The sequence below is a fragment of the Rissa tridactyla genome, chromosome 18 (assembly GCF_028500815.1).
Source record: "Rissa tridactyla isolate bRisTri1 chromosome 18, bRisTri1.patW.cur.20221130, whole genome shotgun sequence".
Taxonomy (NCBI): Eukaryota; Metazoa; Chordata; class Aves; order Charadriiformes; family Laridae; genus Rissa; species Rissa tridactyla.
The window spans coordinates 2,443,112-2,464,759 of record NC_071483.1 but is presented as its reverse complement, the minus strand read 5'-3'; the positions used below and the strand labels follow the sequence as shown (position 1 = coordinate 2,464,759).

The 21,648-nt window shown below is 50.6% G+C and overlaps 1 protein-coding gene across 2 annotated transcripts in view; it reads left to right on the top strand.

Annotated features, from left to right (window-relative positions):
• The window catches only part of GRIK3 (glutamate ionotropic receptor kainate type subunit 3), a 119,311-nt gene that overhangs the window by 47,379 nt on the left and 50,284 nt on the right, over nucleotides 1–21,648 (top strand). The window contains exons 1-3 of one of the 2 annotated variants that reach the window (XM_054223933.1): nucleotides 15,614–15,705; nucleotides 19,254–19,430; nucleotides 20,072–20,329. In XM_054223933.1, coding sequence (XP_054079908.1) covers nucleotides 19,295–19,430; nucleotides 20,072–20,329 — 394 coding nt within the window. In that variant the 5' untranslated portion in view covers nucleotides 15,614–15,705; nucleotides 19,254–19,294. Of the gene's footprint in view, nucleotides 1–15,613; nucleotides 15,706–19,253; nucleotides 19,431–20,071; nucleotides 20,330–21,648 lie in introns of those variants that run through there. The other variant, XM_054223932.1, reaches the window with a different exon arrangement.

Sequence of the window (21,648 nt, the reverse complement as noted above, 5' to 3'; positions counted from 1 at the left end):
ACCCAGCACAGCGGTGCTCAGCCTTGAGCCAAGCTGGGGTTTAAATACCATCCTCTCTGCAGTGGCTGTGGGACTCGGTTTGCTGACCTTTCTCCATGTGCTTGCCATATTTGTTTAAGGAAAGCCTTTTTTTGCTACTAAACTGAAGAAACAACCATCATCCTTCAATATTATTTTAGTCTATTTATACAAAGGGTATCTCAGCGCAGACTTCAAAGGTCACAGGGAAACTCTGGGAGTTAATTGGCCCCATCGTTTCTAATAATGCCATTGACATTGGGAAGATTCCTTGTTATTAAACCAGGAAAAGGCTTGGTTATTAGTATCTGATACTATTTTAAAAAATGAAAATTCGCAGAAAGAGATTCAGCAGACGTAGCTCCTCAGCACAGCTAAGGTGCCTTTCCCCCCGCTCCTCTCCTGCGGGAAAGGCTGCATTATTGCCACTGGTGGCGGGTGAGCATCAAGAGGATGAGAGAAAGGCATTTGTGTTTATCCCTTTAGCTCCATAGGCAACCCTCGTATCTTCTCCCTGTGACCTTTAATGTATGTCCCTCCTGCAGAAATAGACCTTCACATATCTTTGTTTCAGCACTTAACAAGCAAGGATTATTTGAAGAACTCTCAAGGAAAAAAAAAATCAGTTTCTTATACGCATGCAATAGAATGTGTTTCAGATTTGCTAGTAAGATATATTTGAAAGAGAACAAAAATACATGCTTGTATGAGTTATGGAAGGAGAAGCTAAAAATAGCATTATTAACAGTAAAATCTGCATAGAGGAAAAAAGCCGCACCTCAGCACACAGGTGGCCGCACACATCTCCGTAGCACATTCAGCTATCACCGTAACTGCCCACCAGCCGAGGGGACCTGTCCTCGCGGTCCCCAGCAGAGCAGCCACCCAGGGACACGCATGAAGCAGGAGCTGCTGCATCCTCAGCAGCCAAAGCCGGCTGCCCCCACGCCGCTGTGCGATCCTCAGAATGAGAGCGCTGGGCAGCCATCCCTTCATTAAGGGATAAAGGAAATAACCGGGTTATCTCTGCCTCCCAATCCAATATGTTCACCCTTCCATTGGATTCTATTGACCGGCTGCAATTGCCGAAGAGATTAACCTGGCTGCTCCAAGGATTTGTGCTTGGATTACTCTGCAGGAGGAAGCAATGGTTGTGCGCTTGCTCAGGTGAGGGGAAGCAGAAAGACCAAACTTACATTTCAAACCCATTCACTTGTTTTAACAGCACGTTAATGAATGAAGTTCAGACAAGCTCTTGTGAGCCAAGAAAGCCCAGCTGGAATAAACAGTTCAGCATGCTAATCCAGTTAGGGCTTCTGTATTCATCTCCGAGGGTATTGCAATATCATTACTGCATTAAGGCTCCGCCACACAAAGCGGGAGGAGCAGAGGTTGAACCACAGGGATTTTTGGTTTCATCAAGCCTGACATCTGAGATAACACATCATTTGCATCTCCATTTGAAAGCATTAATAAAAATTTGTTAGTTCAACATGAATGCTTCAGGAAGAGCCTCCCAAATCCAAGGAACTGAATGCACCCAAATTAACTCTTGTTTACTGGGGAAGCGAGCGCTATATTACTACAACATGGAAAAGGATTATGGCAATTAAAATCCCTGAAGTGAGCAGGGTAGGGTACCGTCAGGGATGTGGCCCAAGTTTTCCGGAGGAGGATTTGCAAGTCACTTTTTGTGCTGAAGCCTGGGTGAGGAGCAGGGGCAGCAGCTCCCCCAGACCTGCAGGACAGCCGGGGGACACGGGACCTGCTCCACCCAGCTGGGGCTGGGCCAGGCTCACCCAGGCGAAGCAGAGATGGACAAACACAGCATCAAACCGCAAGCCCTCGCTCGGGTTTTCCACGTCCTCAAAAGATAGGTCGCTCCTGCTAAGAAGCCAGCAAGAAGGGACAAGAAAAATCTGATTTTCCCCAGATTTCAGCACTTAAGTTTAGATTAAGTTATGGAAGTTCCAATGCATCTCCTAATGCTTTCGGTTACATCCCTTTCCAGCTCATCATGCTGCCATCCAGTTACCTGTCGTGTGTACAAAGCCCCTGTCGTTCCTGACCCTGTCAGAAAGCAGGCACATCCCAAAGGATTGTTTGAAAGAGCGAAGCTGCAAACCAGCTCAGCGTCAGAGCCCTGTAGGACTGAGCGCTGTTTTGCTAGTTCAGGCGATAGTTTCCCTTTGTATCACTTGCTCACCACCTTTGGTCATTTTTCCTCAGGAAATACCCCTGAACTGGGGGTGTTTAATATCAAGCACAGCTTCTCCTTCCACGTTTGCCTCTCCTCAAGGGTAAGAAACACCCACAGATCACCAGGCCATTAGCAACAGCTCTTGTCTAAAAATAAAAGTGTTTGCAAGCAAGCAGGGGCCAGGCGGAGACCCCCTGGTGACCGCTCTGCCTGGGGACACCTCACCCCGCACAGCCCTGGGGAAAGCCCCAGGCAGCATCTCCTCATCTCCTCCTGCATTTCAGCCGTGAAGGGGTACCCCCAGCTGTGAATGTGCGAACACGGCACCAATTTCATTCCCAGTTCCCATTGCTGCTTCATCCAAGAAAAGCAATTACGGCTCAGAAAACCCCCACATGGCCGCATTGTGCCTGTCATCCCGGGGAAAGCTCTCACTCCATCTACCCCCCAGCTGCGCTGCTGCAACCTGCAACTGCCGGTCATTCATCTCCAGCCAAACCAGAGCTAAACCCTCTCCAGAGAGCCCTCCCCCAGCAAGCAGGGCTCGACCTGGCTCGTGGGGACATGGACACTACCTTGAATTTTTAGTCACTGCTGGCAGGTCACAGCGAATACAAGGAGGGGAGCTATAAATTTCCTAATACCAATAACTGGAGCAAATTTCCACCCTGGGAACATTTGTCCTTTCTTCAGCCGAGTGGAGCTTTCACTGTCCTAAAGCTCCTCACACTAACTCAAAAGTGGCATAAAACCCAGGGTTCCTGCAGAGTAAACTAAGATTTTTTTCCTCCCAGTGATTTTCCAAGTGCTTTCCTGGGTGGGAAAGCATCACAAGCCATTACAGCACGGCTTCCAGACACTTCCTTCCATTTGCTCGACAACATACCAGGAGAGCATTTAACAGTTGCATTTCCTTTTCTTTAAAAAAATGTGAAGGTGAGGGTTTCTTTTTCACTGTGAAGCGACAGCTTATTTTTTAAAATAGGTGCCTCCCCAAACAGCCCCTTTGGTGTGTCCCCCCCCGCAAAGCGCTGCAAAGCTGCAGGGCGAGGAAGCAGAGCGAGGTATTGGGGGGGGGGGGACACCGAAGAAGAGCCAAGGACAGGGGTCAGCAGGACAAGCTGCTGGTCCACCCGCGCTGTCTGTCCATCCGGATCCATCTGCAGCCCCGCAATCGCCAGGGAGTTTTCAGGCAGGGGGGACGGAGGAGATGAAGAGGGAGCGGAGCAGGCTGTGAGCCGGAGCCGGGGAGATGCTGCGCAGGCGGCGCTGGCAGGAGCTGCTCCCGCCTGCAAGAGCGGACCAGCAATGGGGAGGTGATGCTTGTCCTGGGCAGCTCAAAGCACAGGGGCAGAAAGAGGAGAGATCTGAGCTGGGTGGCTGCAGGAGGATGAGGAGGCAATTCTTAGAGCTCACAGCCATCCCCTGCTTTGTGATTGAGCCGTCAGCGTGGCCAGCTTGGCTCTTCGGGGAATCCTCTGTCACAGGCGGTTTAAAGAGGGGCAACTGGGAAAGCTGGTTTATTGAATGGTTGTGAAGCACGTGGCACATCCAAAATGATTTCTGCAGAAGCCCAGGACACTGCCTGGTCTCCAGGGAAGAAGCAGGACTCTGCTGCCCTGTGGGTTTCTTGTTCCACCACCCTCCCTACGCAGCTCTGCCAAAGCGAGCGTCTAAATTGAAGCATTGCTCCTCATCGTGTCACAAGTACTGCAGCACACCCACTATTTGGGGTTGTCTGTCAACCAAAAACAGTTTGTCCTGGCTGTAGCAGTTCCCAGGAGCCTCATTTATCCTGCAAGGTCTCTGGGAGGACATTCCTGAGGACACAGGCCAGGAGTGGGGGGACAGCAGTGGGAGTTCATCTGCGACAGCAGGAAGGTTTCCATCCTAAGAGGCTGCGTCCTCAGTCTGTTGGCTTTGCAGCAAGGAAGCTCTTTCTGAAGTCCAGCCTAAAATTTCCATCTGATCTTCACTATCTCCACTCACCCTCCCCCGGATCTGTGCAAATAAGAGCTGATGCCTTCTCACCACTTGCAGACCCTGTCACATCTCGCCGCCGTCCTCATCTCGCTGAGCTGGGTCCTGTCCCCCTCGGGGAGCCAGGGGGGCCCGCAGGGTAAAACCCAGAGCAGCTGCCACATGCTGTTAAATTGGGCTGGCTTCCTCCCTGCGGTCAGAGCCCGCGTCGCACACCGCGCTGCGGGCATTAAACAGCTCTTGTCTAGCAGGAGGGGCCAGGCAGGCGTCGTGTGGCCCCGAGCTCCCCAGTGAGTCCCCAGACCTGCTGGCCAGGTGGGAGGGACAGCATTCACCACCTACCAGTTTTAAAAGTCACATCTTTTTTCCCCCGCCCCTTGCCTTCTGGCTGGTGTCTGGTTTTTCACTTTACACTATAAAGCTGTAGTATTCTCTTTATACTACAAAGCCAAGCGAAGCACTGAGCAGTAGCGTTACTCCAACTCGTTGTCTGGCGAGATGTGACTTAGGTCAGGCCTTGAAGTGTTTCCATAAACAGTATTTAAGTAGTAAAATAATTCACTGCATTTCTTGCAAGTAGTTGCCCAAGAGGGACCCGAGCAAAGCCAGGGGACATGCACTGCTCCCCGCTCAGGGGAGGGCAAGGTCATCTCCACAGCTGGGACCATCCCAGAAGCTGCCCCTCTCCTGCCCCAGGGAGGGGGGGCTCTGCCGGGGCACTGCTGCACCCGCCCCTGCACTTGTACGGGGCGAAGGAAAGGGAAGAGCACACCAGCATGAAGGGGCCTTATAGCTCACGTCATGTTTTAGTTTTAGGTCTTTTCCTCATTGTTTCTACATTTCAACAGCAAGGTCCACAGCACAACCAGAAATAACGCAATTGATTTCCAATGCTAACTCAAGTATTTTCATTATTACAGCCCCAATATGTTACTAGTTGATTTTAATTAAGGGAATCCCACGAAGCACACGGACCGTACACGCTCATGGCAGAGCAGGGGGTTGTGATACCGGCTTTAAAGAGCCTGGCACAGAGCAGGACACGCACAACGCCACCCCCCCGTGCCCCCCAGCCCAGCCACCTCGCTGGGCACCAGCTTTGCTTGCGCAGTGGCACCGGGGGGGACACAGCTCTGCGGCGGGGGCTCGCGCCCAACGCCCTGCAGCAGCACAGGTTCCCCCCGTGCCCAGCATGGCCATGCATGCGGAACCATCCCAGGCGGCACGGGGCAGAGCGATACACAATTCCACAGCTTCTAGAGCTGGCTGGGCGCCCTGCAGGTTCCCCAGCCGCCCTCGGGACAGTACTGGGACCGACGCATCTGCAGGCGCTTAATTCAGCATTTTGCACAGGGCGCGTGGCAGTGACCCGACGCTTCGGTTCAGCGGATCCACTGCTGCTCCCAGCAAAGTCCCACTTACTGCTGGGCTAGAAGATGCTAGAAGCACCTTTTCCAAATAGCCTTTAAATATATTACACGCATCAGGAAGAAAGCAATACATAAACCTGATGCTCGGCACTATGGCAGGGTATGTGTCTGCAGCATCCTCTCCACGTTTGCTTTTGGATGGACCCTTCCACGTATTAATCTTGGTTTTTTCCTCACTTAGCTCTTTGAAACGGAAGATATTACTTGAGTTCTGCACCAGTCATCTGTAAATTTGTGGATAACTCAGGGACACTGTCCCTGACGCAGGTCTTCGGCCCAGACATGGCCGCAGTAACCCCCGTGGGGCTGCCCCACGGCTGCGCCTCCCACGCGTGGGAGGAGGAGGGGGAGGATTGTTTTGCCCAACTTCACGTTGTTTGCCCACAGACAGTCTGCTGAGTGTAACCCCACTGCGGGGAGGGGAGATGCCAGCTCATGTTCACAGGTTTATAAATAGGGTGGGAAATAGGAAACCTTCACTCCTCAGCTCTCCTGTCAGAAATCTCTTCCTTGAATACACTTTATAATCACAGTCAAATTCAGCTCAGCTGCATTTTAAGCTCCTTTTGCATCTCTCGCTCACAACTGTCCCTTCCTCCTGACTTTGCCGAACTTACAACAAATAATTTTTTCCATTCAATGCATCATACCGTTAGCTTATATCTCCCAGTTTAGTTTACTCCATACAGCCATCACACAGGAGATACTGATTCACCTAAAATGAAGGAAATAGCGGGGGGGGAACCAAAACCAACTCCAGAAAAAAGTAAGAAAGTAAGCAGTTATTTAACACACCACGGGAACCAGTCCGTTTACCTTTCAGTCTCACCCGCAGTGCCTTACCCTGTGCTAACAGACCTGGGACCACGGCAGGGACACAGGGGTGGGAGACCTGGGCCTGAGCAGGGCTCTGCTCCCGGCAGCAAAGGGAGCTCCCAGACTCGAGCCGCCTTCCCAGTCTCACCAGTTGCCTGGCCAAAACCCCATTCCTACAAAGGCCTCCTCAGCCACGCCGCGCTCCAGAGCTGGCAGAAGGTGCTAGCTCCCATATCACCTACAGGAGAGGCTCCAAATAACAAAAAAGGATTTTTTTTTTAATCTAAAGAAAGTTCAACAACCATACCTTAAGCTCCACAGGTCTGCTTCATGCTCCAGTCACTCAGCCTCTCCCAGCACTCCTGAGAGCAGCCCCAGCTGCCCCCCAGGGCAGAAATACCCACCCCACAGGGCAATTAGGGGGCAGCAATAACCCAGCTGCCCACAGAGCCGCAGGCAGGTGCTGCTTGTCATGGGCTGCTTAAGAGTTCAGAAAAGAAGTTTTACTTCCATCAGTAGATATTACCCCATTAACCCTTACAGAGACCTGCCCCCACCCTCCGTGCTCCCTGTAGCAATTTGCTCGTTTGTGCTAACGAGGCATGTGTTATTGCTCATGTTTATGATTGGGTGATGTTATCTCATTAATTAGCTCTGCATGAATCAATAGTAGCCACTGAACACATAATCCCTGGTAATTCATAATGCTGTAGTTGAGGAAACAGTGTCCTTAGCATTAAATAAACAGTGATCGCTATGATAAATCTTGGAATTATCACAAAACATCAAAGCTTTGGGGTTTGGTGTGAGCAATTAAGTGGGGAGGTCACTGCTGAGCAGGCAAGTGGTACAGTTACTTCCCTTGTCACTTATGACAAAGGTGTGAAGCACTGTACCATGACTAACATGCATTTTTAATTGGATTTGAACCTATTAATAAAGTTTTCCTATTCCACCTCCTCTATAATTGGAACGGTCTTCAAATTTCCCCTTTTCTGAGCTCCCAAACTAATAATTTACTCACTTTGTGATTCACTTAGCTTGTTTAGTCATAATAATGAATATTCAGCTTCATTAGCGCACATTTGGTTCATTTCATACTGAACCGCATCCAGCCCTGTCGGTGCGGCAGTGGGATCACCCGGCAGAGCAGCTCCCAGCCCCGAGCGGGGACACGCTGTAGGTGGCACTCGCTGCTTGTCACCTCTCTGGGGGCAGGAGGGGAGGTGGTGGGAGACGTTTGGGTGCTCGTAGGGTGCCCTGTGGCCGGTGCTGCTCTCCCCGGAGCTGGGTGCGGAGCGGGACGGAGCCTGGCTTCTCCGACAGGTCTGGTCCCCTCTCGCTGCACCATCCAACCCCGTTTTCCCACAGTCATAGAATGGTTCGGGTTGGAAGGGACCTTAAAGCCCAGCCAGTGGCACCCCCTGCCCTGGGCAGGGACACCTCCCACCAGCCCAGGCTGCTCCAAGCCCCGTCCAACCTGGCCTTGAACCCCTCCAGGGATGGGGCAGCCACAGCTTCTCTGGGCAATCTGGGCCAGGGACTCACCGCCCTCACAGCAAACAATTTCTTCCTAATATCCAATCTAAATCTCCCCTTTTTTAGTTTAAAACCATTACCCCTCGTCCTATTGCTCCACCCCAGCGTGGACGCGCTCAGGACCCCGCTCTGGTGTGAAACCAGCTCCGCACACACCACGTGCCAAGCCCTGGCCTTGGGCAGCGGGGCCAAAAGCACAATAAAACCTCCTGGGCAGCCAGGACGCGTGGCCAGACGCAGGCAGGTGCCAGCCCCGCGATGGGGACCCCGCGGTACGGCCACGCTCAGCCCGGAGCGAGCGCGTGTTCAGCCAAGGGCACCCATCACGGCTCCAGGCGCGTGCTCTTTCATGTGCATCGTTCTCATTTTCATGAGGTAGAAAAGATTTTTAATAGCCGATTTTGATCATTTAGGGGAATTTAAAATTCCTTTGCGGTCGTGCTGCCGGGCAGTTCCAGCACGTCCCCCTGCTCCGTGTGTAGCTGTTTGTAAATCGAGAGTACAGATGACAGGAAAATAATGAAAGCATTTTTCAGAGCAGGCCCTTTTGTCATTCCCTTTTTTTTCTTTCATTCCCCAGAATAAAGTGCTGCTTTTAAGTCAGCAAATCTTTCAGCTGTAATTACCCTGGACATTCAGAATTAACCATTAAGAAATGGGGTAAAAAAAAATAAAAGGAAAAACAACCATTCATAAAAAATTTTGAACATTGTGCATTTACAAAATGCCTACCCTAGGCAGGTCTTTCCCACCGCGCAAGGCAGATTGTAAAGGAATATCTAGAAACTCCTGAGCCTTTTTTCCCCACGAGACACGGATGGTGCCGAGGCAGCACTGGCCTCTCCCCAGGGTGTGCTGGGGCTGGGGGCTCCCTGCGCCGCGCTGCCAGGAACCCTCCTCTTCCTCCCTCCCTGCTCGCTCCCTACGCAGCGACCACCTAGAAATCGATAGGAAAAACCCCATCCCACCAAAAATGGGCTCCAGAGTTATTTCCTGGAGCCCGGCCGGGGCAGCCGGGGGGCAGGTCCCGTCCCCAAACCCTGCCTGGGAGCAGCCCCCGCTCCCCACCGCCCCCAGCTCAAGCACCCACACGCACGACAGCCTGGCAAAGGCTGGGCTTTCTCTCTGTTTAACTACATTAAAATAGGAAGATAAAAAGGCTAAAATAGGTGTCTAAATCTCCCAATTCCATCTCTGGCTGCCCCTGAGCGCCAGCAGCACAAGGCGGTTTAATCACCGGGAGCCCTGCGCTCCCTCCCGCACCGCGCACCTCGCAAATCTGCCCAAATCTATTACAGACCTTTGATCTTTTCCTACATAAAGGTTTTTCTGTAGAAAGTAGATGGGATTAAGCAGAAACAATTTTTCCAGAGAACTCCGTAGCGTTTTTTTCCCCCGCTTTCTCTGCTTTCTTTTTTTAAAAGAGGGGGACAAAACCAGAAGCTGGTAACAGCAAAGACCCCGACGAGGGTTTGGGGCTGTCAGCTCCTGAATGGAATCCATGTCGTCAATCCAATCCAGCATGTATTGGGAGCAAATCCTCAGCATGTGGCATAAAAATCTTGTAAAACTGAACCGTTAAATATTTAGGGCAGATGACAAACAACATGTCATAATATTTGCAGAACTGCATTTGCTATTCAATGCATCATCTTACTTCAAGGCCTGATTTTTGGAAGCATCAACACAAGAATGAGAAACAATCAGTTGACTGCCGGTATTTGGTTACATTGTAAATGAAGTGTAGGATTTAATTTAGATTTCTTAAGTCTAATATTATACGCTACATGCCAGGTGGGTATTAACATTTATTAGCTGGGGCTTAGCAATGAATATTTAAGACGAATTTAATTAACACGCAATAATTGTAATTTTAATTGGGTTGGATTTTTACGTAAGACTTCATTTCATTGCAGGACACTTTTGTATTTCTACCAGGTATATTTCTATTTCCAGGTAAAAGAGGAGCTAGGAGCCGGGAGGGAAGGACCCCCCGGGGTCCAGCGCTCTCGTGCCCCTGGGACGAGCTCCCTTGGTGCGCAGCCCACAGATTTGCAAATTCCCCTTTAACTCAGAAGGCAATTTATTTCCCCCCCCAAAAAGCATTTTCGGGTTTTCAACACCCTGTATTCAGTTTACCATGAATTTTCACAAATTAGCCAGTGGGACCCGATTTGCACTGGGATAAGCGAGAAAAGCCTTTCCCGGCTCGGGTGGAGGCTCTGCTGTAGCACCCATAATTAATCTCTGCGCGTGTAGCACCCATAATTAACCTCTGTGCACACACAGCGCGGCGGTGGCAGGGGGGGCCCAAGCCGGAGAGGGTGTGCAGGGAGACACGGCGCCAGCGCTGAGCTCTGCAGTACATAATAAAGACAAACCTGAAGTATTTTATCATCCCGCAGGTTTTGTTACAAGCCCAGTCAATCACAGGCGTGAGCCGGGATTTATTCCAGCTGTGGCATTGCTTCTCCGCTTCGTATTTCACTCGAGCCGGGCGCCAGATGGACATCACACCCAACACTAGATTACTCCACAGGCCAATAAAACACAATAGAAAAATATACTTACAGCTGTGTTGCCTAAACCCTATATTACAGATCCTGAATAATTTTAAGCTTTCAGACATTTTTTTTTCTCCCATATATTACAGTTTAAAACTTGCTTATAGCCCAAAGCACGACCGTAAAAATGACATCGGAGCATGCCCGATTTATTCGGCCATCGGTGATTTCCAGGCCAAGTCTGCTGAGTTTCCCCAGTCTCAGCAAGGTGTTGGGGAGGGGGCTGGTCGCAGCAGGTGCAGCCCAGGCGGGGGCCCGGCCCTGGGCAGGTCTGGTCAGGGGCTGGCCCCGCGCTGGTGGGCACGGGCCAGCCTGGGTGCTCCCCCCAGCAGCGCAGGGTCCCAAAGTGGGGACAGGAATGAATATGGCGCTTTCACTCCACACCTCTGGCAGCCCACGCACAAAAAGTCTGAATTGCTAACGAATCTTAGAATCTTAGAATCATAGAATAGTTGGAAGATCATCCAGTGGCACCCCCTGCCCTGGGCAGGGACACCTCCCACCAGCCCAGGTTGCTCCAAGCCCCGTCCAACCTGGCCTTGAACCCCTCCAGGGATGGGGCAGCCACAGCTTCTCTGGGCAACCTGGGCCAGGGGCTCACCCCCCTCACAGCCAAGAATTTCTTCCTGAGATCTAATCTATATCTCCCCTCTTCCAGTGTAAAACCATTAGCTCTCACCCCATCACTACATGCCTTGTAAAACGTCCCTCCCCAGCTTTCCAGAGCCCAAGTACTCGGTGATGTACCCGATAGTAAGAACGATTCGAGAGCGAGTAGCCCAGAGCTTGCAAGATCTGCCTTTTGCCGAGAAAGAAGCCAGCTTCACGCTAAACTGCAGCGCCCCTGGGAGCCTTTCCCAGCCACCAGTGAGGGAAACCGGTACGACGGGGTGCCACTGGGCACCCTCTGGCTCTCTGCCTCTCGGGGGCATCTTGGGCTGCAACTCACTGGTCACTTGTGGAGATCTGCGTTATGCTGTGAGCTGTGGGTTGGGTAAATTGAAAGTTTCCTGGCATTTTCATCGCCCTTATCTTGCTGGGGATCTATTCCTAGGAGATTATGATGCCGCTTTTTTTTTTTTTTAATTAATTGAGCCTGCTTAAAAAATAAAAATGCCCATTTCATTTTAATCATGTATTATGCAAATTAAAAATGTAAATATCATTAAGAAATCTGTTGCTAAGTTAATTTCTTTCTGCTGTAGCACTGCTGAAGGCCTTTGATCTCAGATTAGCGCTTTGATCCGCTGCCTTGGTCAGGGTTACGTGCTGCTGCTGCGGTAAACGCTCTTTCTCAGATGTAAAACATGCACCACCAGAACAGCTCGTTCAAAGAAATGGCAGAGGAAACATTGCCAATTAGGCCAAGCCAGTAGGAGCCGCAAACGAGGAGAAAGTTTGTTTCCAGAAGCCCGAAGGCGTTGGTTCCGTGTGCCCCGCCGTGCCCCGGCCCCGCAGGACGAGCCGTGCCCGCGCCCGGACGCGCTGGCCAGGACACCAACTCCTGGCCCAAACACCAAACCCTGTGGCCCACGGACCCCCCGCTAATTTCCATTAGAGGCCGCATCCCTCTCCAGAGCATCCCTATCTACTCTTCATTAACAAAACAAGCCGCCATATTCCATTAATTTCTCATTTAGTGTGAGTAAAGTGCTGATATATACATTTTAGCTACAGTGTTTTTAATCAGTTAATTTAACCAGAAGCATTAATAATGCATTTCTTTGCCACTTGACTGCTCGTCTGTTAAACAGCTTATACGTACAAGAATGTCACCCCCTGCGACATGAAGTACCTAATACAGTGCAAATGAAATAGGATTTCGCATATTCAATATCAAAATGAGAAAAGAGGGAAACGCCGTCTCCTGGGAAGGGCTGAACCTGCTGTGCCGGGTGTCTGTCCTGGCAGGGGGAAAATCCCTCCGTATGGGACACACACGTTTTGCAGATCTGATTTTCTGCTTGAATTCATTTTCTTGGCATTGCTCAGCAAGTACCTGGCCTTTCACTCTGCTGCGAAACGTGGTGGAATCCGAGATCCTGGGGGTGTTCCTGGGTTTGCCAGCTCCCCCCGCCAGCGGCAGTGGGTCCCCAGGACCCCCCCAGAGGGAAGCAGTGCGGGGGACATGGCTGGGGGCAAGCAGCCAAGCGTGGGACCAGCCCCCCAGTGCTGGGCCCTGTGCCCATGTCTCACAGTGGCGGTTGTCCTGGCGGAAGCTGCTGGTGCCTTGGGGCTGCCATTAGGGTTGGAAATCTGAATTTTCACGTTTGCTTTTGACCATGTTGTGGGGATGGGGACAGGGAGCTCCTGGCCACCGCGGGGACCGGCGGTTCCCCTCTGTCTCTCCCTCCTCTGAGCTCACGGGGGGCTCAGTGCACGGCGAGAGCTGCCTTCCCTGCCCCAGGTCTCGCCTCTTCTGAAGGCCGTGAGGGAGCAAATCTGGCCATACAAGCTGGGGCAGACGTGAACCCCCCCACCAGGCTCTTTGAGTGGCAGATAGAGCATGGCGGGGCTGCGCTGAGCCCCCGCATGGCTCCATTGGCTGCAGGGAACCGGGGACACAGGGGACACTTCCAGTGGGGGAGGTACATGATGGGCATCGTCAGTCCGTGCAGGCAGAGTGAACCCAGGGGCCCTCGGAAAATACATCTGGAAATACCCTGGGCACCAGAGAAACTGCCGGGAGAGACACGTTTGTCTGCTCGGAGACAGGCCCCATTCCTTTCCCAGTTCTTACAAGAGAGATGCATAACGGATAGAGGCAGCGTGTGAGTGTAAGCGATGCAGACACACCGGCTCGGAGGTTAATCCTCGTCCCGTGTTCGGAGTCAGATCCTCCTCTGGGGTTTTTAGCAATTAGCATCCAGAGAGGGAGCACCTCCCCGGGCAGGGCCAGCGAGGGCCTGTGAGCAGCAGCAGATTCCTGCGCGGGGGCTCCCGTGCGTCGGGGGTGGTTATGAAGCCTGAAATTGCTTTGGAGCTGTGGCTGTGCTGCATCACATTAAGCAGTGCCACACTGAAGTGACAGGGCTGATGTATGATCAGCAGCAGTTTATGGGGACAGAACTCAGATCCTGCCGTGCCGTTGTTCTGTGAAAGTCAGAAACGGATTGACAGACCTAAGAAATGGTTTCCAGTTCCTTCTCAGAAGGTTTGTTTCAATAAGTTTGCAAGTTCTGTTTATTGCCCTTGCATCGAGCCCATGCATGGCCCTGCCGCAGGGAGCACAGCCTGGGCTGCTGCCGTCAGACACAGACACGGACATGGACACGGACATGGACACAGACACCCCACGGGAGCCCGGGGAGGAGCAGCACAGCAGAGGCTCCCACACACCTCCGGGGTGCAAGGGCTGCCCGGGCAGTGAAAAGGGCTCTCGACGGAACGGGTGCTGAAGGGTGGGAGCCCCCAACACTCCTCGGGAGCTCCCCAACAATTTATAGGATGAATTTGTTTCCTTTAGGAGAACACCAGCTGGGATCGACATGAGACCCGGGCTCCACTCGACGCCTGGTTGAGCCAGGGACCGACTCCAGCTTCAGCGGCGTTTACTTGTGGAGCATTTTATAGTAGCAGCTCCTTGGGGGAAAGTGCAAGCAGAGATTCTTGGGAACAAATTTGTCATTGCTTTTCCTTTTTTTTTTTTTGGGTGATATTTATTGCCTTCTGGATTTTCTGCTTTCTCTGCAGTTTTATCACATCTGAGACTGTAACAGCCCCACGCCGACGGGCAGTCGCTGGGAGTTCTAGCTCCATTCCCAGCGCACAACCTCATGCTCCTGAGAACTTTCTTTTACTTCCCACCAGTGTTGTCTCATTTCTCTTTATCCATACAAACATCAGCCCCGGAGAACTTTCTTTTACTTCCCACCAGTGTTGTCCCATTTCTCTTTATCCATACAAACACTGGCCCCGGAGGGACCATGACAGAGAAATTCTCTGCCCTGGACTGGTCAGACAAGCAGAAGCAGCAGTTCTGAGGTGCTGTGAGGAAGGGCTCTGCTCCCGTCCCCCGTCCTCGGGGACCTGCCTGGAGGAGCAGGTGCTACACGATGGGTACCGGTCCTCATCGGCCCGTTTGCCGATGCTGTCCCCCAACCAGAGCCCATCAGAAGAGGACAAATTGCCTCGCCACAGCCAACCCTGCTGTTCAACAAGACAGATGTTTTGTGACCTTGGAGAAAAAACACACAAAATTTGGGGCAGGAGAGGTCCACGAGAGGGAGGGGAGAGCTCCCGCGTCGCCGGAGGAGCTCAGGCTGGCTCCAGCCTCACTAAGAGCTATTTCAAAACAAGAATTTCTCCAGGATGTCACATGGAAGGAGACTGTCAGAAAGCTGTCTAAATGTGTTAACAACACTGTCAGCGGGGGAGAGAAAAGTGTTATCAGAAATAGTTGTTCTTCAAAGCTAAGTAACTCAGTGATTTTCTAAGGAGTAAAAGATAAGAGATCACACCACACACTGAGGGCTGTTGGAATATTCTTTCTGAGAATGAAGCTGTTTGTTTTGTTAAAAAGGGGAAGAGGGGAGAAAGCGAAAACCTGAAATACTTTGACTTTCTTGACTTAGCTTTTGACAAAGCTAAAAATAACTCTGGTTGCGTTCAGCCTGCGCAGCCGCAGCTCGGGATGAGCCCAAGCACTGGAAAAGGATTCCCATCCCATTGACCCAGCTCCGTTCCGGCTCCTCCTGGGGCCCATCCAAAGCTCTTCCAGCCTCAGCTCCTGGGGGCGGGAGGAGCTCAGCGCGTCTTCGCTTGGCGCAGACAGACTTGGGCCTGTTCTGATTGACATCCGCGGGATTGGGGTGTTTCGTGGGATCCAGATTTTACCCTGAACAGAGAGGCTAATTTTCTGCTACTCAGTTAGAGCGAAATCCTCTGTGTTTTGCAGCTAAAGCTCCCTTCTCGCGCAGCACCTGCCCCTTCCCGGGGCCTGCCCTGCTCTTGCTCCGCTGGTCTGGGTCTAAAATAAGAGTTTCAGGCATATCCTTTGGATTCTCATTTTGAATTTTTAAACCCCCACCTCAGCAACAACATCAGTGGTCATCAAATAAAATAATATAAAATAATAAGAGGGCAAGTTGATCCTAATTGGCGTGTTTTCTCATTTGCTGATTGACGTTCTCTGGAGAGCCATTAGCCTGCTTTAAAGGTAAGAGACAACTGAGCGATTATTTAACCTGCCTGGTGATTGATATTTAAAATCCAGTCAGATGTAATAATGGATGACTCTGCCAAAAAATAAGTAAAAGTAAGTGATACCAGTTGATAGCGTTTGATCCTGTCCTCCCTGAGAGGATATCGACGGTTTGTGCTGAGGCATCTCCTACAGGCTGATTGCCAGACCCGGATCCCATTGCGCTAAAGGCCGTACAAACATGGCATAAAAAGAAGGTTTTCAGGGAGAAATGTATATGCAAACAAAGGCAACCTGGAGTTGTTAAACCTCCGTTTGTGCTGAACAAGAGCTGGCGCTGCAGCAGGGACTCTGGGGGCTGCATTGCCCGGTCAAGGAACAGGCGCCGTCCCTTCCTGGGTACATCTGGAAGCGAATTCTCTCATGAACATCAGGAGGACGTTGCAAATCGTGACAGACCTCAGCACGGCCCTCTTTTATCCAGCTGCAAAGCTACGGGAGGTAAAGAAAGAAGGAAGGGGAAGCTGGGACCTGAACAGACAGAGGCAATACTGGGAAAAGGTCATTAGCGCCGGCTCAAGTGAGCAGCATCAATTAATCTCCAAGACATTTGGAGATTAATATCAGAAAAAATAGGGTGGAGGCAGCAATGGTTTAGTGACAGACAGCAACGCTAAAGGACATTTGGTTTACTATCTCAGATGAAACTTGTTTATAGGTAGTATATAAAAGTGGAAACTATTCTGTTGTTGGCTTTTTATAGCCCATTGACTCTCTGTCTTTTTATAAGAGTAGAGTCCTGGGGAGGTTACTGGGGGAAGACCCGCACGCGATCACTCTCTCCGGGGAGCGCGGGGAGAGCTGGCCGGGTTGGTTCGTCCGACCCCGTTGCAGCAGATTGCCCAGCTTTGCATTGCCTCGCCTTTCCCGCTGAGGAAAGACGCGGGGCCGCAGGGGTCCCCCCCAGCCCGGTGATCAGCCGGCCGATGTCACACCCCTCGTTCCCTCAATAGCACAAGCTGATACTCTCCATTTTGCTCAAATGAAAAAGCTGCAACAATTATTTTCATAATTATCTGGCTTTTCAAATTAATGCCAGTTATGCTATGTAATCATGATGAAGATTATGCATTAATCAGCTGTTTCAAGCTGGTTATTAGGCTCTTTAAATAATGATCGGAATGAGCATCTCTGAAGGAGAGGCGCAGAAGCCACGAGGGACGGCAGCGCGAGCCGGGAGCTGCCGCGGGGCCGGGGCTGTGCTCGGCTGCAGACCCGCGTCCGACGCTCCCCGTCCCCCAGCGTTCCGAGGAAAGAGCAGGCTGTGGCATGCGGTGGCTGCTCTTCAACACCTTGGCACCTGCGGGAGATTCCCCCTTGTCCCAGTATATTCGGCACCCAGCAGTATCACCAGAAATCCATTCACCTCTGCCTGTCTGCTTTCTCACTGCCTGGCACTAAACTCAAGGTACTGGGCGGCTGCACAGAAAATTCTTTTCTGTCAAAAAGCCTATTATATCCAGTTGGATGTCTGGAACGTGAATTTATTTGGGATCAAACACCAATAATCCACATACCCAGTCCTTCTATATTCTATCATAATAAGACATGCTCCAAAGCAACCTTGAAAGCTCTAGGCTAGGAGAAAGCCTAATGTCAGCTAGTTGATAATCAATGTAACACGAACCCAGTTATCATTTCAGGATGATGCTAGAAAACAAAAAATCCTTTGCTAAAATGTTCTGGACAGTAAAGCTTTCAACGGAAAGACAAGGGATGAATCTCACGCTCGCTTTAGTTTTGTTTATTGTTTCAGCTGTAATATTCTGTATGAACTTTCTCTGCCCTAAGAAACTTAGACTGAGCTACAAGCATGTGCAGACTTTGCAATGGATGAATAATTTTCCTTGCACAGGTCAATAACCAAATGTTTTTGGCGTGATCCCGTGAGGAAGAGGCGCTTGGATACATTTTCTAGGCTCCTGCCTGTACTGCTAGGCATTCTATATTGATAACCTGGGCATAAGTGACTTGCTTGGCAACCACATGGGACTGAAATGGGTCTCCAGAATGAGCATTCGGCCTCTTTTTCTTTATTCCTCCCCCTATTACCCAAGTTAGTACTGAGATCAGTAATTTTTTTTTTTTTTTCTGCCAGTGACATGCAGTGAACAGCTCAAATGGCTTTGGATGTTTATGACTGTAAATTAGTTAAGCACACACACTTTACAACTGGGGACGCAGATGCCAAAGTCTGCAGGAGGAGGGAAGTGACTTGCCACAATCATGGGGAGCAGAAGTCAGAGCCTTCTGCAACTTCCTTCGTGCCCTTGCTGTGACAATCTCCAAGCGTCGCTACTGCGGTTCCTCAGCCCATGGCTTCGGTCGGGTTCCTGGGAGGACACACAGACTATGGCTGTCAACAGAAACATCAGCTTGGCTCTTGCCAAAGCGGCGCTCTTGGCTTACACCAAATTGCCACAAACCCCATAGATAATGTGTTCTGGCTCCTGGAGGAGGATTCATGCAGTTGCTTGAAAACTAGGAGGGCTGAGAAGACATCTGTTGTCTAGAACAAAACATTTAGGTCTACCTTAAATCGAAGAGGAAGATTTTCCTTCTGCTAATGAACCCAGAGGCCATCTGTTACCAACTGCGGTTGCTTATCTCGCTCATCCATTAATTATTTTGGTTTACTTTTTAATAAGACAGAGCGAGGTTTATGTGTCTTTCCGTGGTTCTGGACGGGCGCAGGACGGTGCCGACATCTTCGAGACAAGGACACGCAATTACATAATTTACGCCCGCACTGAGTCACTTCAATTAGAGTGTCTGTCAGTGGGGAACCGGGGACAAGACTCACAGACACAGAGCCAAGAAAGCCAGCGATACTGTGACACGAGCTTGCTGCCCTTGGGGAGGTGTAATGGCATTAACAACTTTTGAACACAGGAAAGCATGCATTCAAGATGTGCATTATTGAGCAGATAAGCTGTAGGGCAGGCAAATTCAGAAGTCTCTGCTGGTCTGAATTAAAAACTTGGGTAACTAAACACAAGGAACAGTAAAAGACGTCACTAAAAATAGCAAGCAGCAGTGCTGCACCGCCTGCCTCCTGCGCGAGGACGTGGAGATGGGTGGACAAGGCAGGGGGTCCAGCATGGCGCGGAGGGAAGGGCAGTGCCCTTCGTACCCCAGAGACTCCTCGGAGCCCCCACCTGGAGCATCTCTGCAGCTGGGCAATACGCCTGCCCGCAATTTCCACGGTTTGCTCCTAAAGTTCTATGGGAAGACACTCATCTGCCTCGTAAATATATTCCGAGTCTTTAAATTTGTCCCCTATTGCCCTGCAAAGCTGGCATGCTGAATGCTTTCATGGACCAGCATATAACAAAAACCCAAATGTTTTCACGTCTCTATTTCAGTCCAGGAAATGTCCTGGGAGCAAGCTTTGTTCAGCCTGCAAGTGCTACAGCTCTGCCGAAGAGTTTTCTCGTCCTTGCTATGTAAGATTAATAATCAAACTTTATGCGGCTTAATGCTGTCTTTGTCTTGTCTTGCAGGAGGAATCTTTGAGTATGCAGATGGCCCCAACACCCAGGTTATGAGTGCTGAGGAGCAAGCCTTCAGATTTTCTGCCAATATTATTAATAGAAACAGAACTTTGTTGCCTAACACAACGCTAACCTACGACATTCAGAGGATACACTTCCACGACAGCTTTGAAGCAACTAAGAAAGGTAAGAGCGCAGCACACTTAGCAGCTTTGCGGCCATTTAGTCATTAAAAAAAGGCACGGTCTGGCTCAAGACCCAGCAGCTCACTGTGCCCTGCTCTAGCCAGTGATGGAGATGAGAACTCCTCCGGGAGCCGACCTTCCAGAGGAATTTTAATATAAGGGGAACAACTATTCTTTTTTTCCTCTGCAAACCTCACAAAACTCCTCTCAGTGTTTGCTTCTAATCCTGAACGAAGGTGTGTAGGCCATGCCTTTGTTTATTTTAGTGTATCCCTGGCAGTTTTAACATCCCTAGTGCAGAAATTCTGTTCTAACACACCACAGCCATTGTTCCCTCCTCTGGAAATGTCCCTGTGCCTCTAACCACTGGTCCAGACCCGTGCCTGCCAGAATTCCTCTGCCTCTCTTCACTGTTGTAATTACCTAATATCCATGCTGCTGTTAATGCCCAGAAGTTTGTCTGTCCATCCGCTGACCCCTGCTGCAGGTCAGACTGCCCTGACGCTCGCCCTTCCGCAGCAGTGCCCTGTACGACACTGACCCCATCCTTCCTTCCCTCCCCATCCAACACCGACCCCATCCTTCCTTCCCTCCCCGTCCGACACTGACCCCATCATTCCTTCCCTCCCCTTCCTCTTCCAGCCTGTGACCAGCTCGCTCTGGGGGTGGTAGCAATATTTGGACCTTCCCAAGGCTCCTGCACCAATGCCGTCCAGTCTATTTGCAATGCCCTGGAAGTCCCCCACATACAGCTTCGATGGAAGCATCACCCGTTGGATAACAAGGACACTTTCTATGTCAACCTGTATCCCGACTACGCCTCCCTTAGCCACGCCATTCTGGACCTCGTGCAGTATTTGAAGTGGAGGTCAGCCACTGTGGTTTACGATGACAGCACAGGTAGGTAAAGGAGGGGCTTTAAAGGAGGAATCCAGGGGATTATTTGTTGTGGGCCCATTTAGGAGCTTTTCTAATGAACCCTTTTAAGAAGCAAAGTGACCCCCCGTGCGGTGATCGGTGCACGGGGACACACCGCTTCCTCGGCATTCAGGCACGCATTGTAGAAGGCCCTGGGATCCTTTCTGAAACATTTCATTCCCAAAGCGCTTAGGAAGGGGGTAACCCCCAGCACCACCCTGGCCGACAGAGGGTCCAGGGCAGGATTAATTGTCTGCTGGGGGATCTGGCTCAGCCCGGCTGGATTTGGCACCGCGGTGCCCATCAGCACAAGACCTGGCTCTGCGGCTGCCATTGAGGGTGCAGTTTCCCAGCTAAATGCAAAAGCAGGTCTGGAAAGTTTTTTTGTTTTCTGGCTAATTCTCTAAAACATAGCTGACAAAGTTTTTCACATAAAGCAAGCTGTTGACAGTTAAACAAAGCAAAGCACTGCACAGCATTATAGATTAAAAAAACCCCAAACAAAAGACACTTTGGATAGCCTGTCCAACCTAATTCCACTAAACCAAATGGTTTCTTTAGGGGAGGGCTGATGAGAACACAGTGTGACATTCCTGTTTTGCAAATGTGGGTCACAGTATGTTCCCTTCGTGGCGTATTCTAATGTATTTCTTCCACTATGCAGAGAGACACGCTTCTCTTTTCCTCCTTGCAATCGGCATCTGCTGAATTTCTTCTTGCAACATTAGATCCCAATAATTCCTGCTCAGCTGCATCCAGCCTGGCTTTCTACCTTCTGCGTAAAAAAAGAAATGAATTCTAAGGGTAGTAAGAAAGTTACAAGTTGTGATTAAGTGACCATTATAAACTATGCCACTCATAAATCTCAGCCCATATTAATTTTTTTTCTTCTGCTGTTGTGCATGGTAAATACTGCGGATTTTAATTTGTTGCATAGCTGATTATCATATTCTGTCCTTTCCCAAGGGCACATTTGCTTAAGAAAATAAGTCGTGATGCCAGAGCTGTCAAAGGTTAGGACCGATCTGCTGTTCTTTTCCTGCCTGGCGCAGGGAACCCAGCTCTGCCAGAGGCGGATGCAGGGGCAGCAGGGAAACGGCAGGGAAACCCACGCTGCCCCAGAACAACCGCTCTGGAAATATCTGGGGGTTTAATGGTTGACACATGACACCTTGGCTTGGATACGCCTTTAGCACCGGCCGTTTGAGGGAGGGAGGAAAGTCTTGATTGCATTCCATAAAATAACCTAGGAAGAAATAACTTGCGGTGATACCCAGCCTGCAGGGCGAAGGCAGACTTTC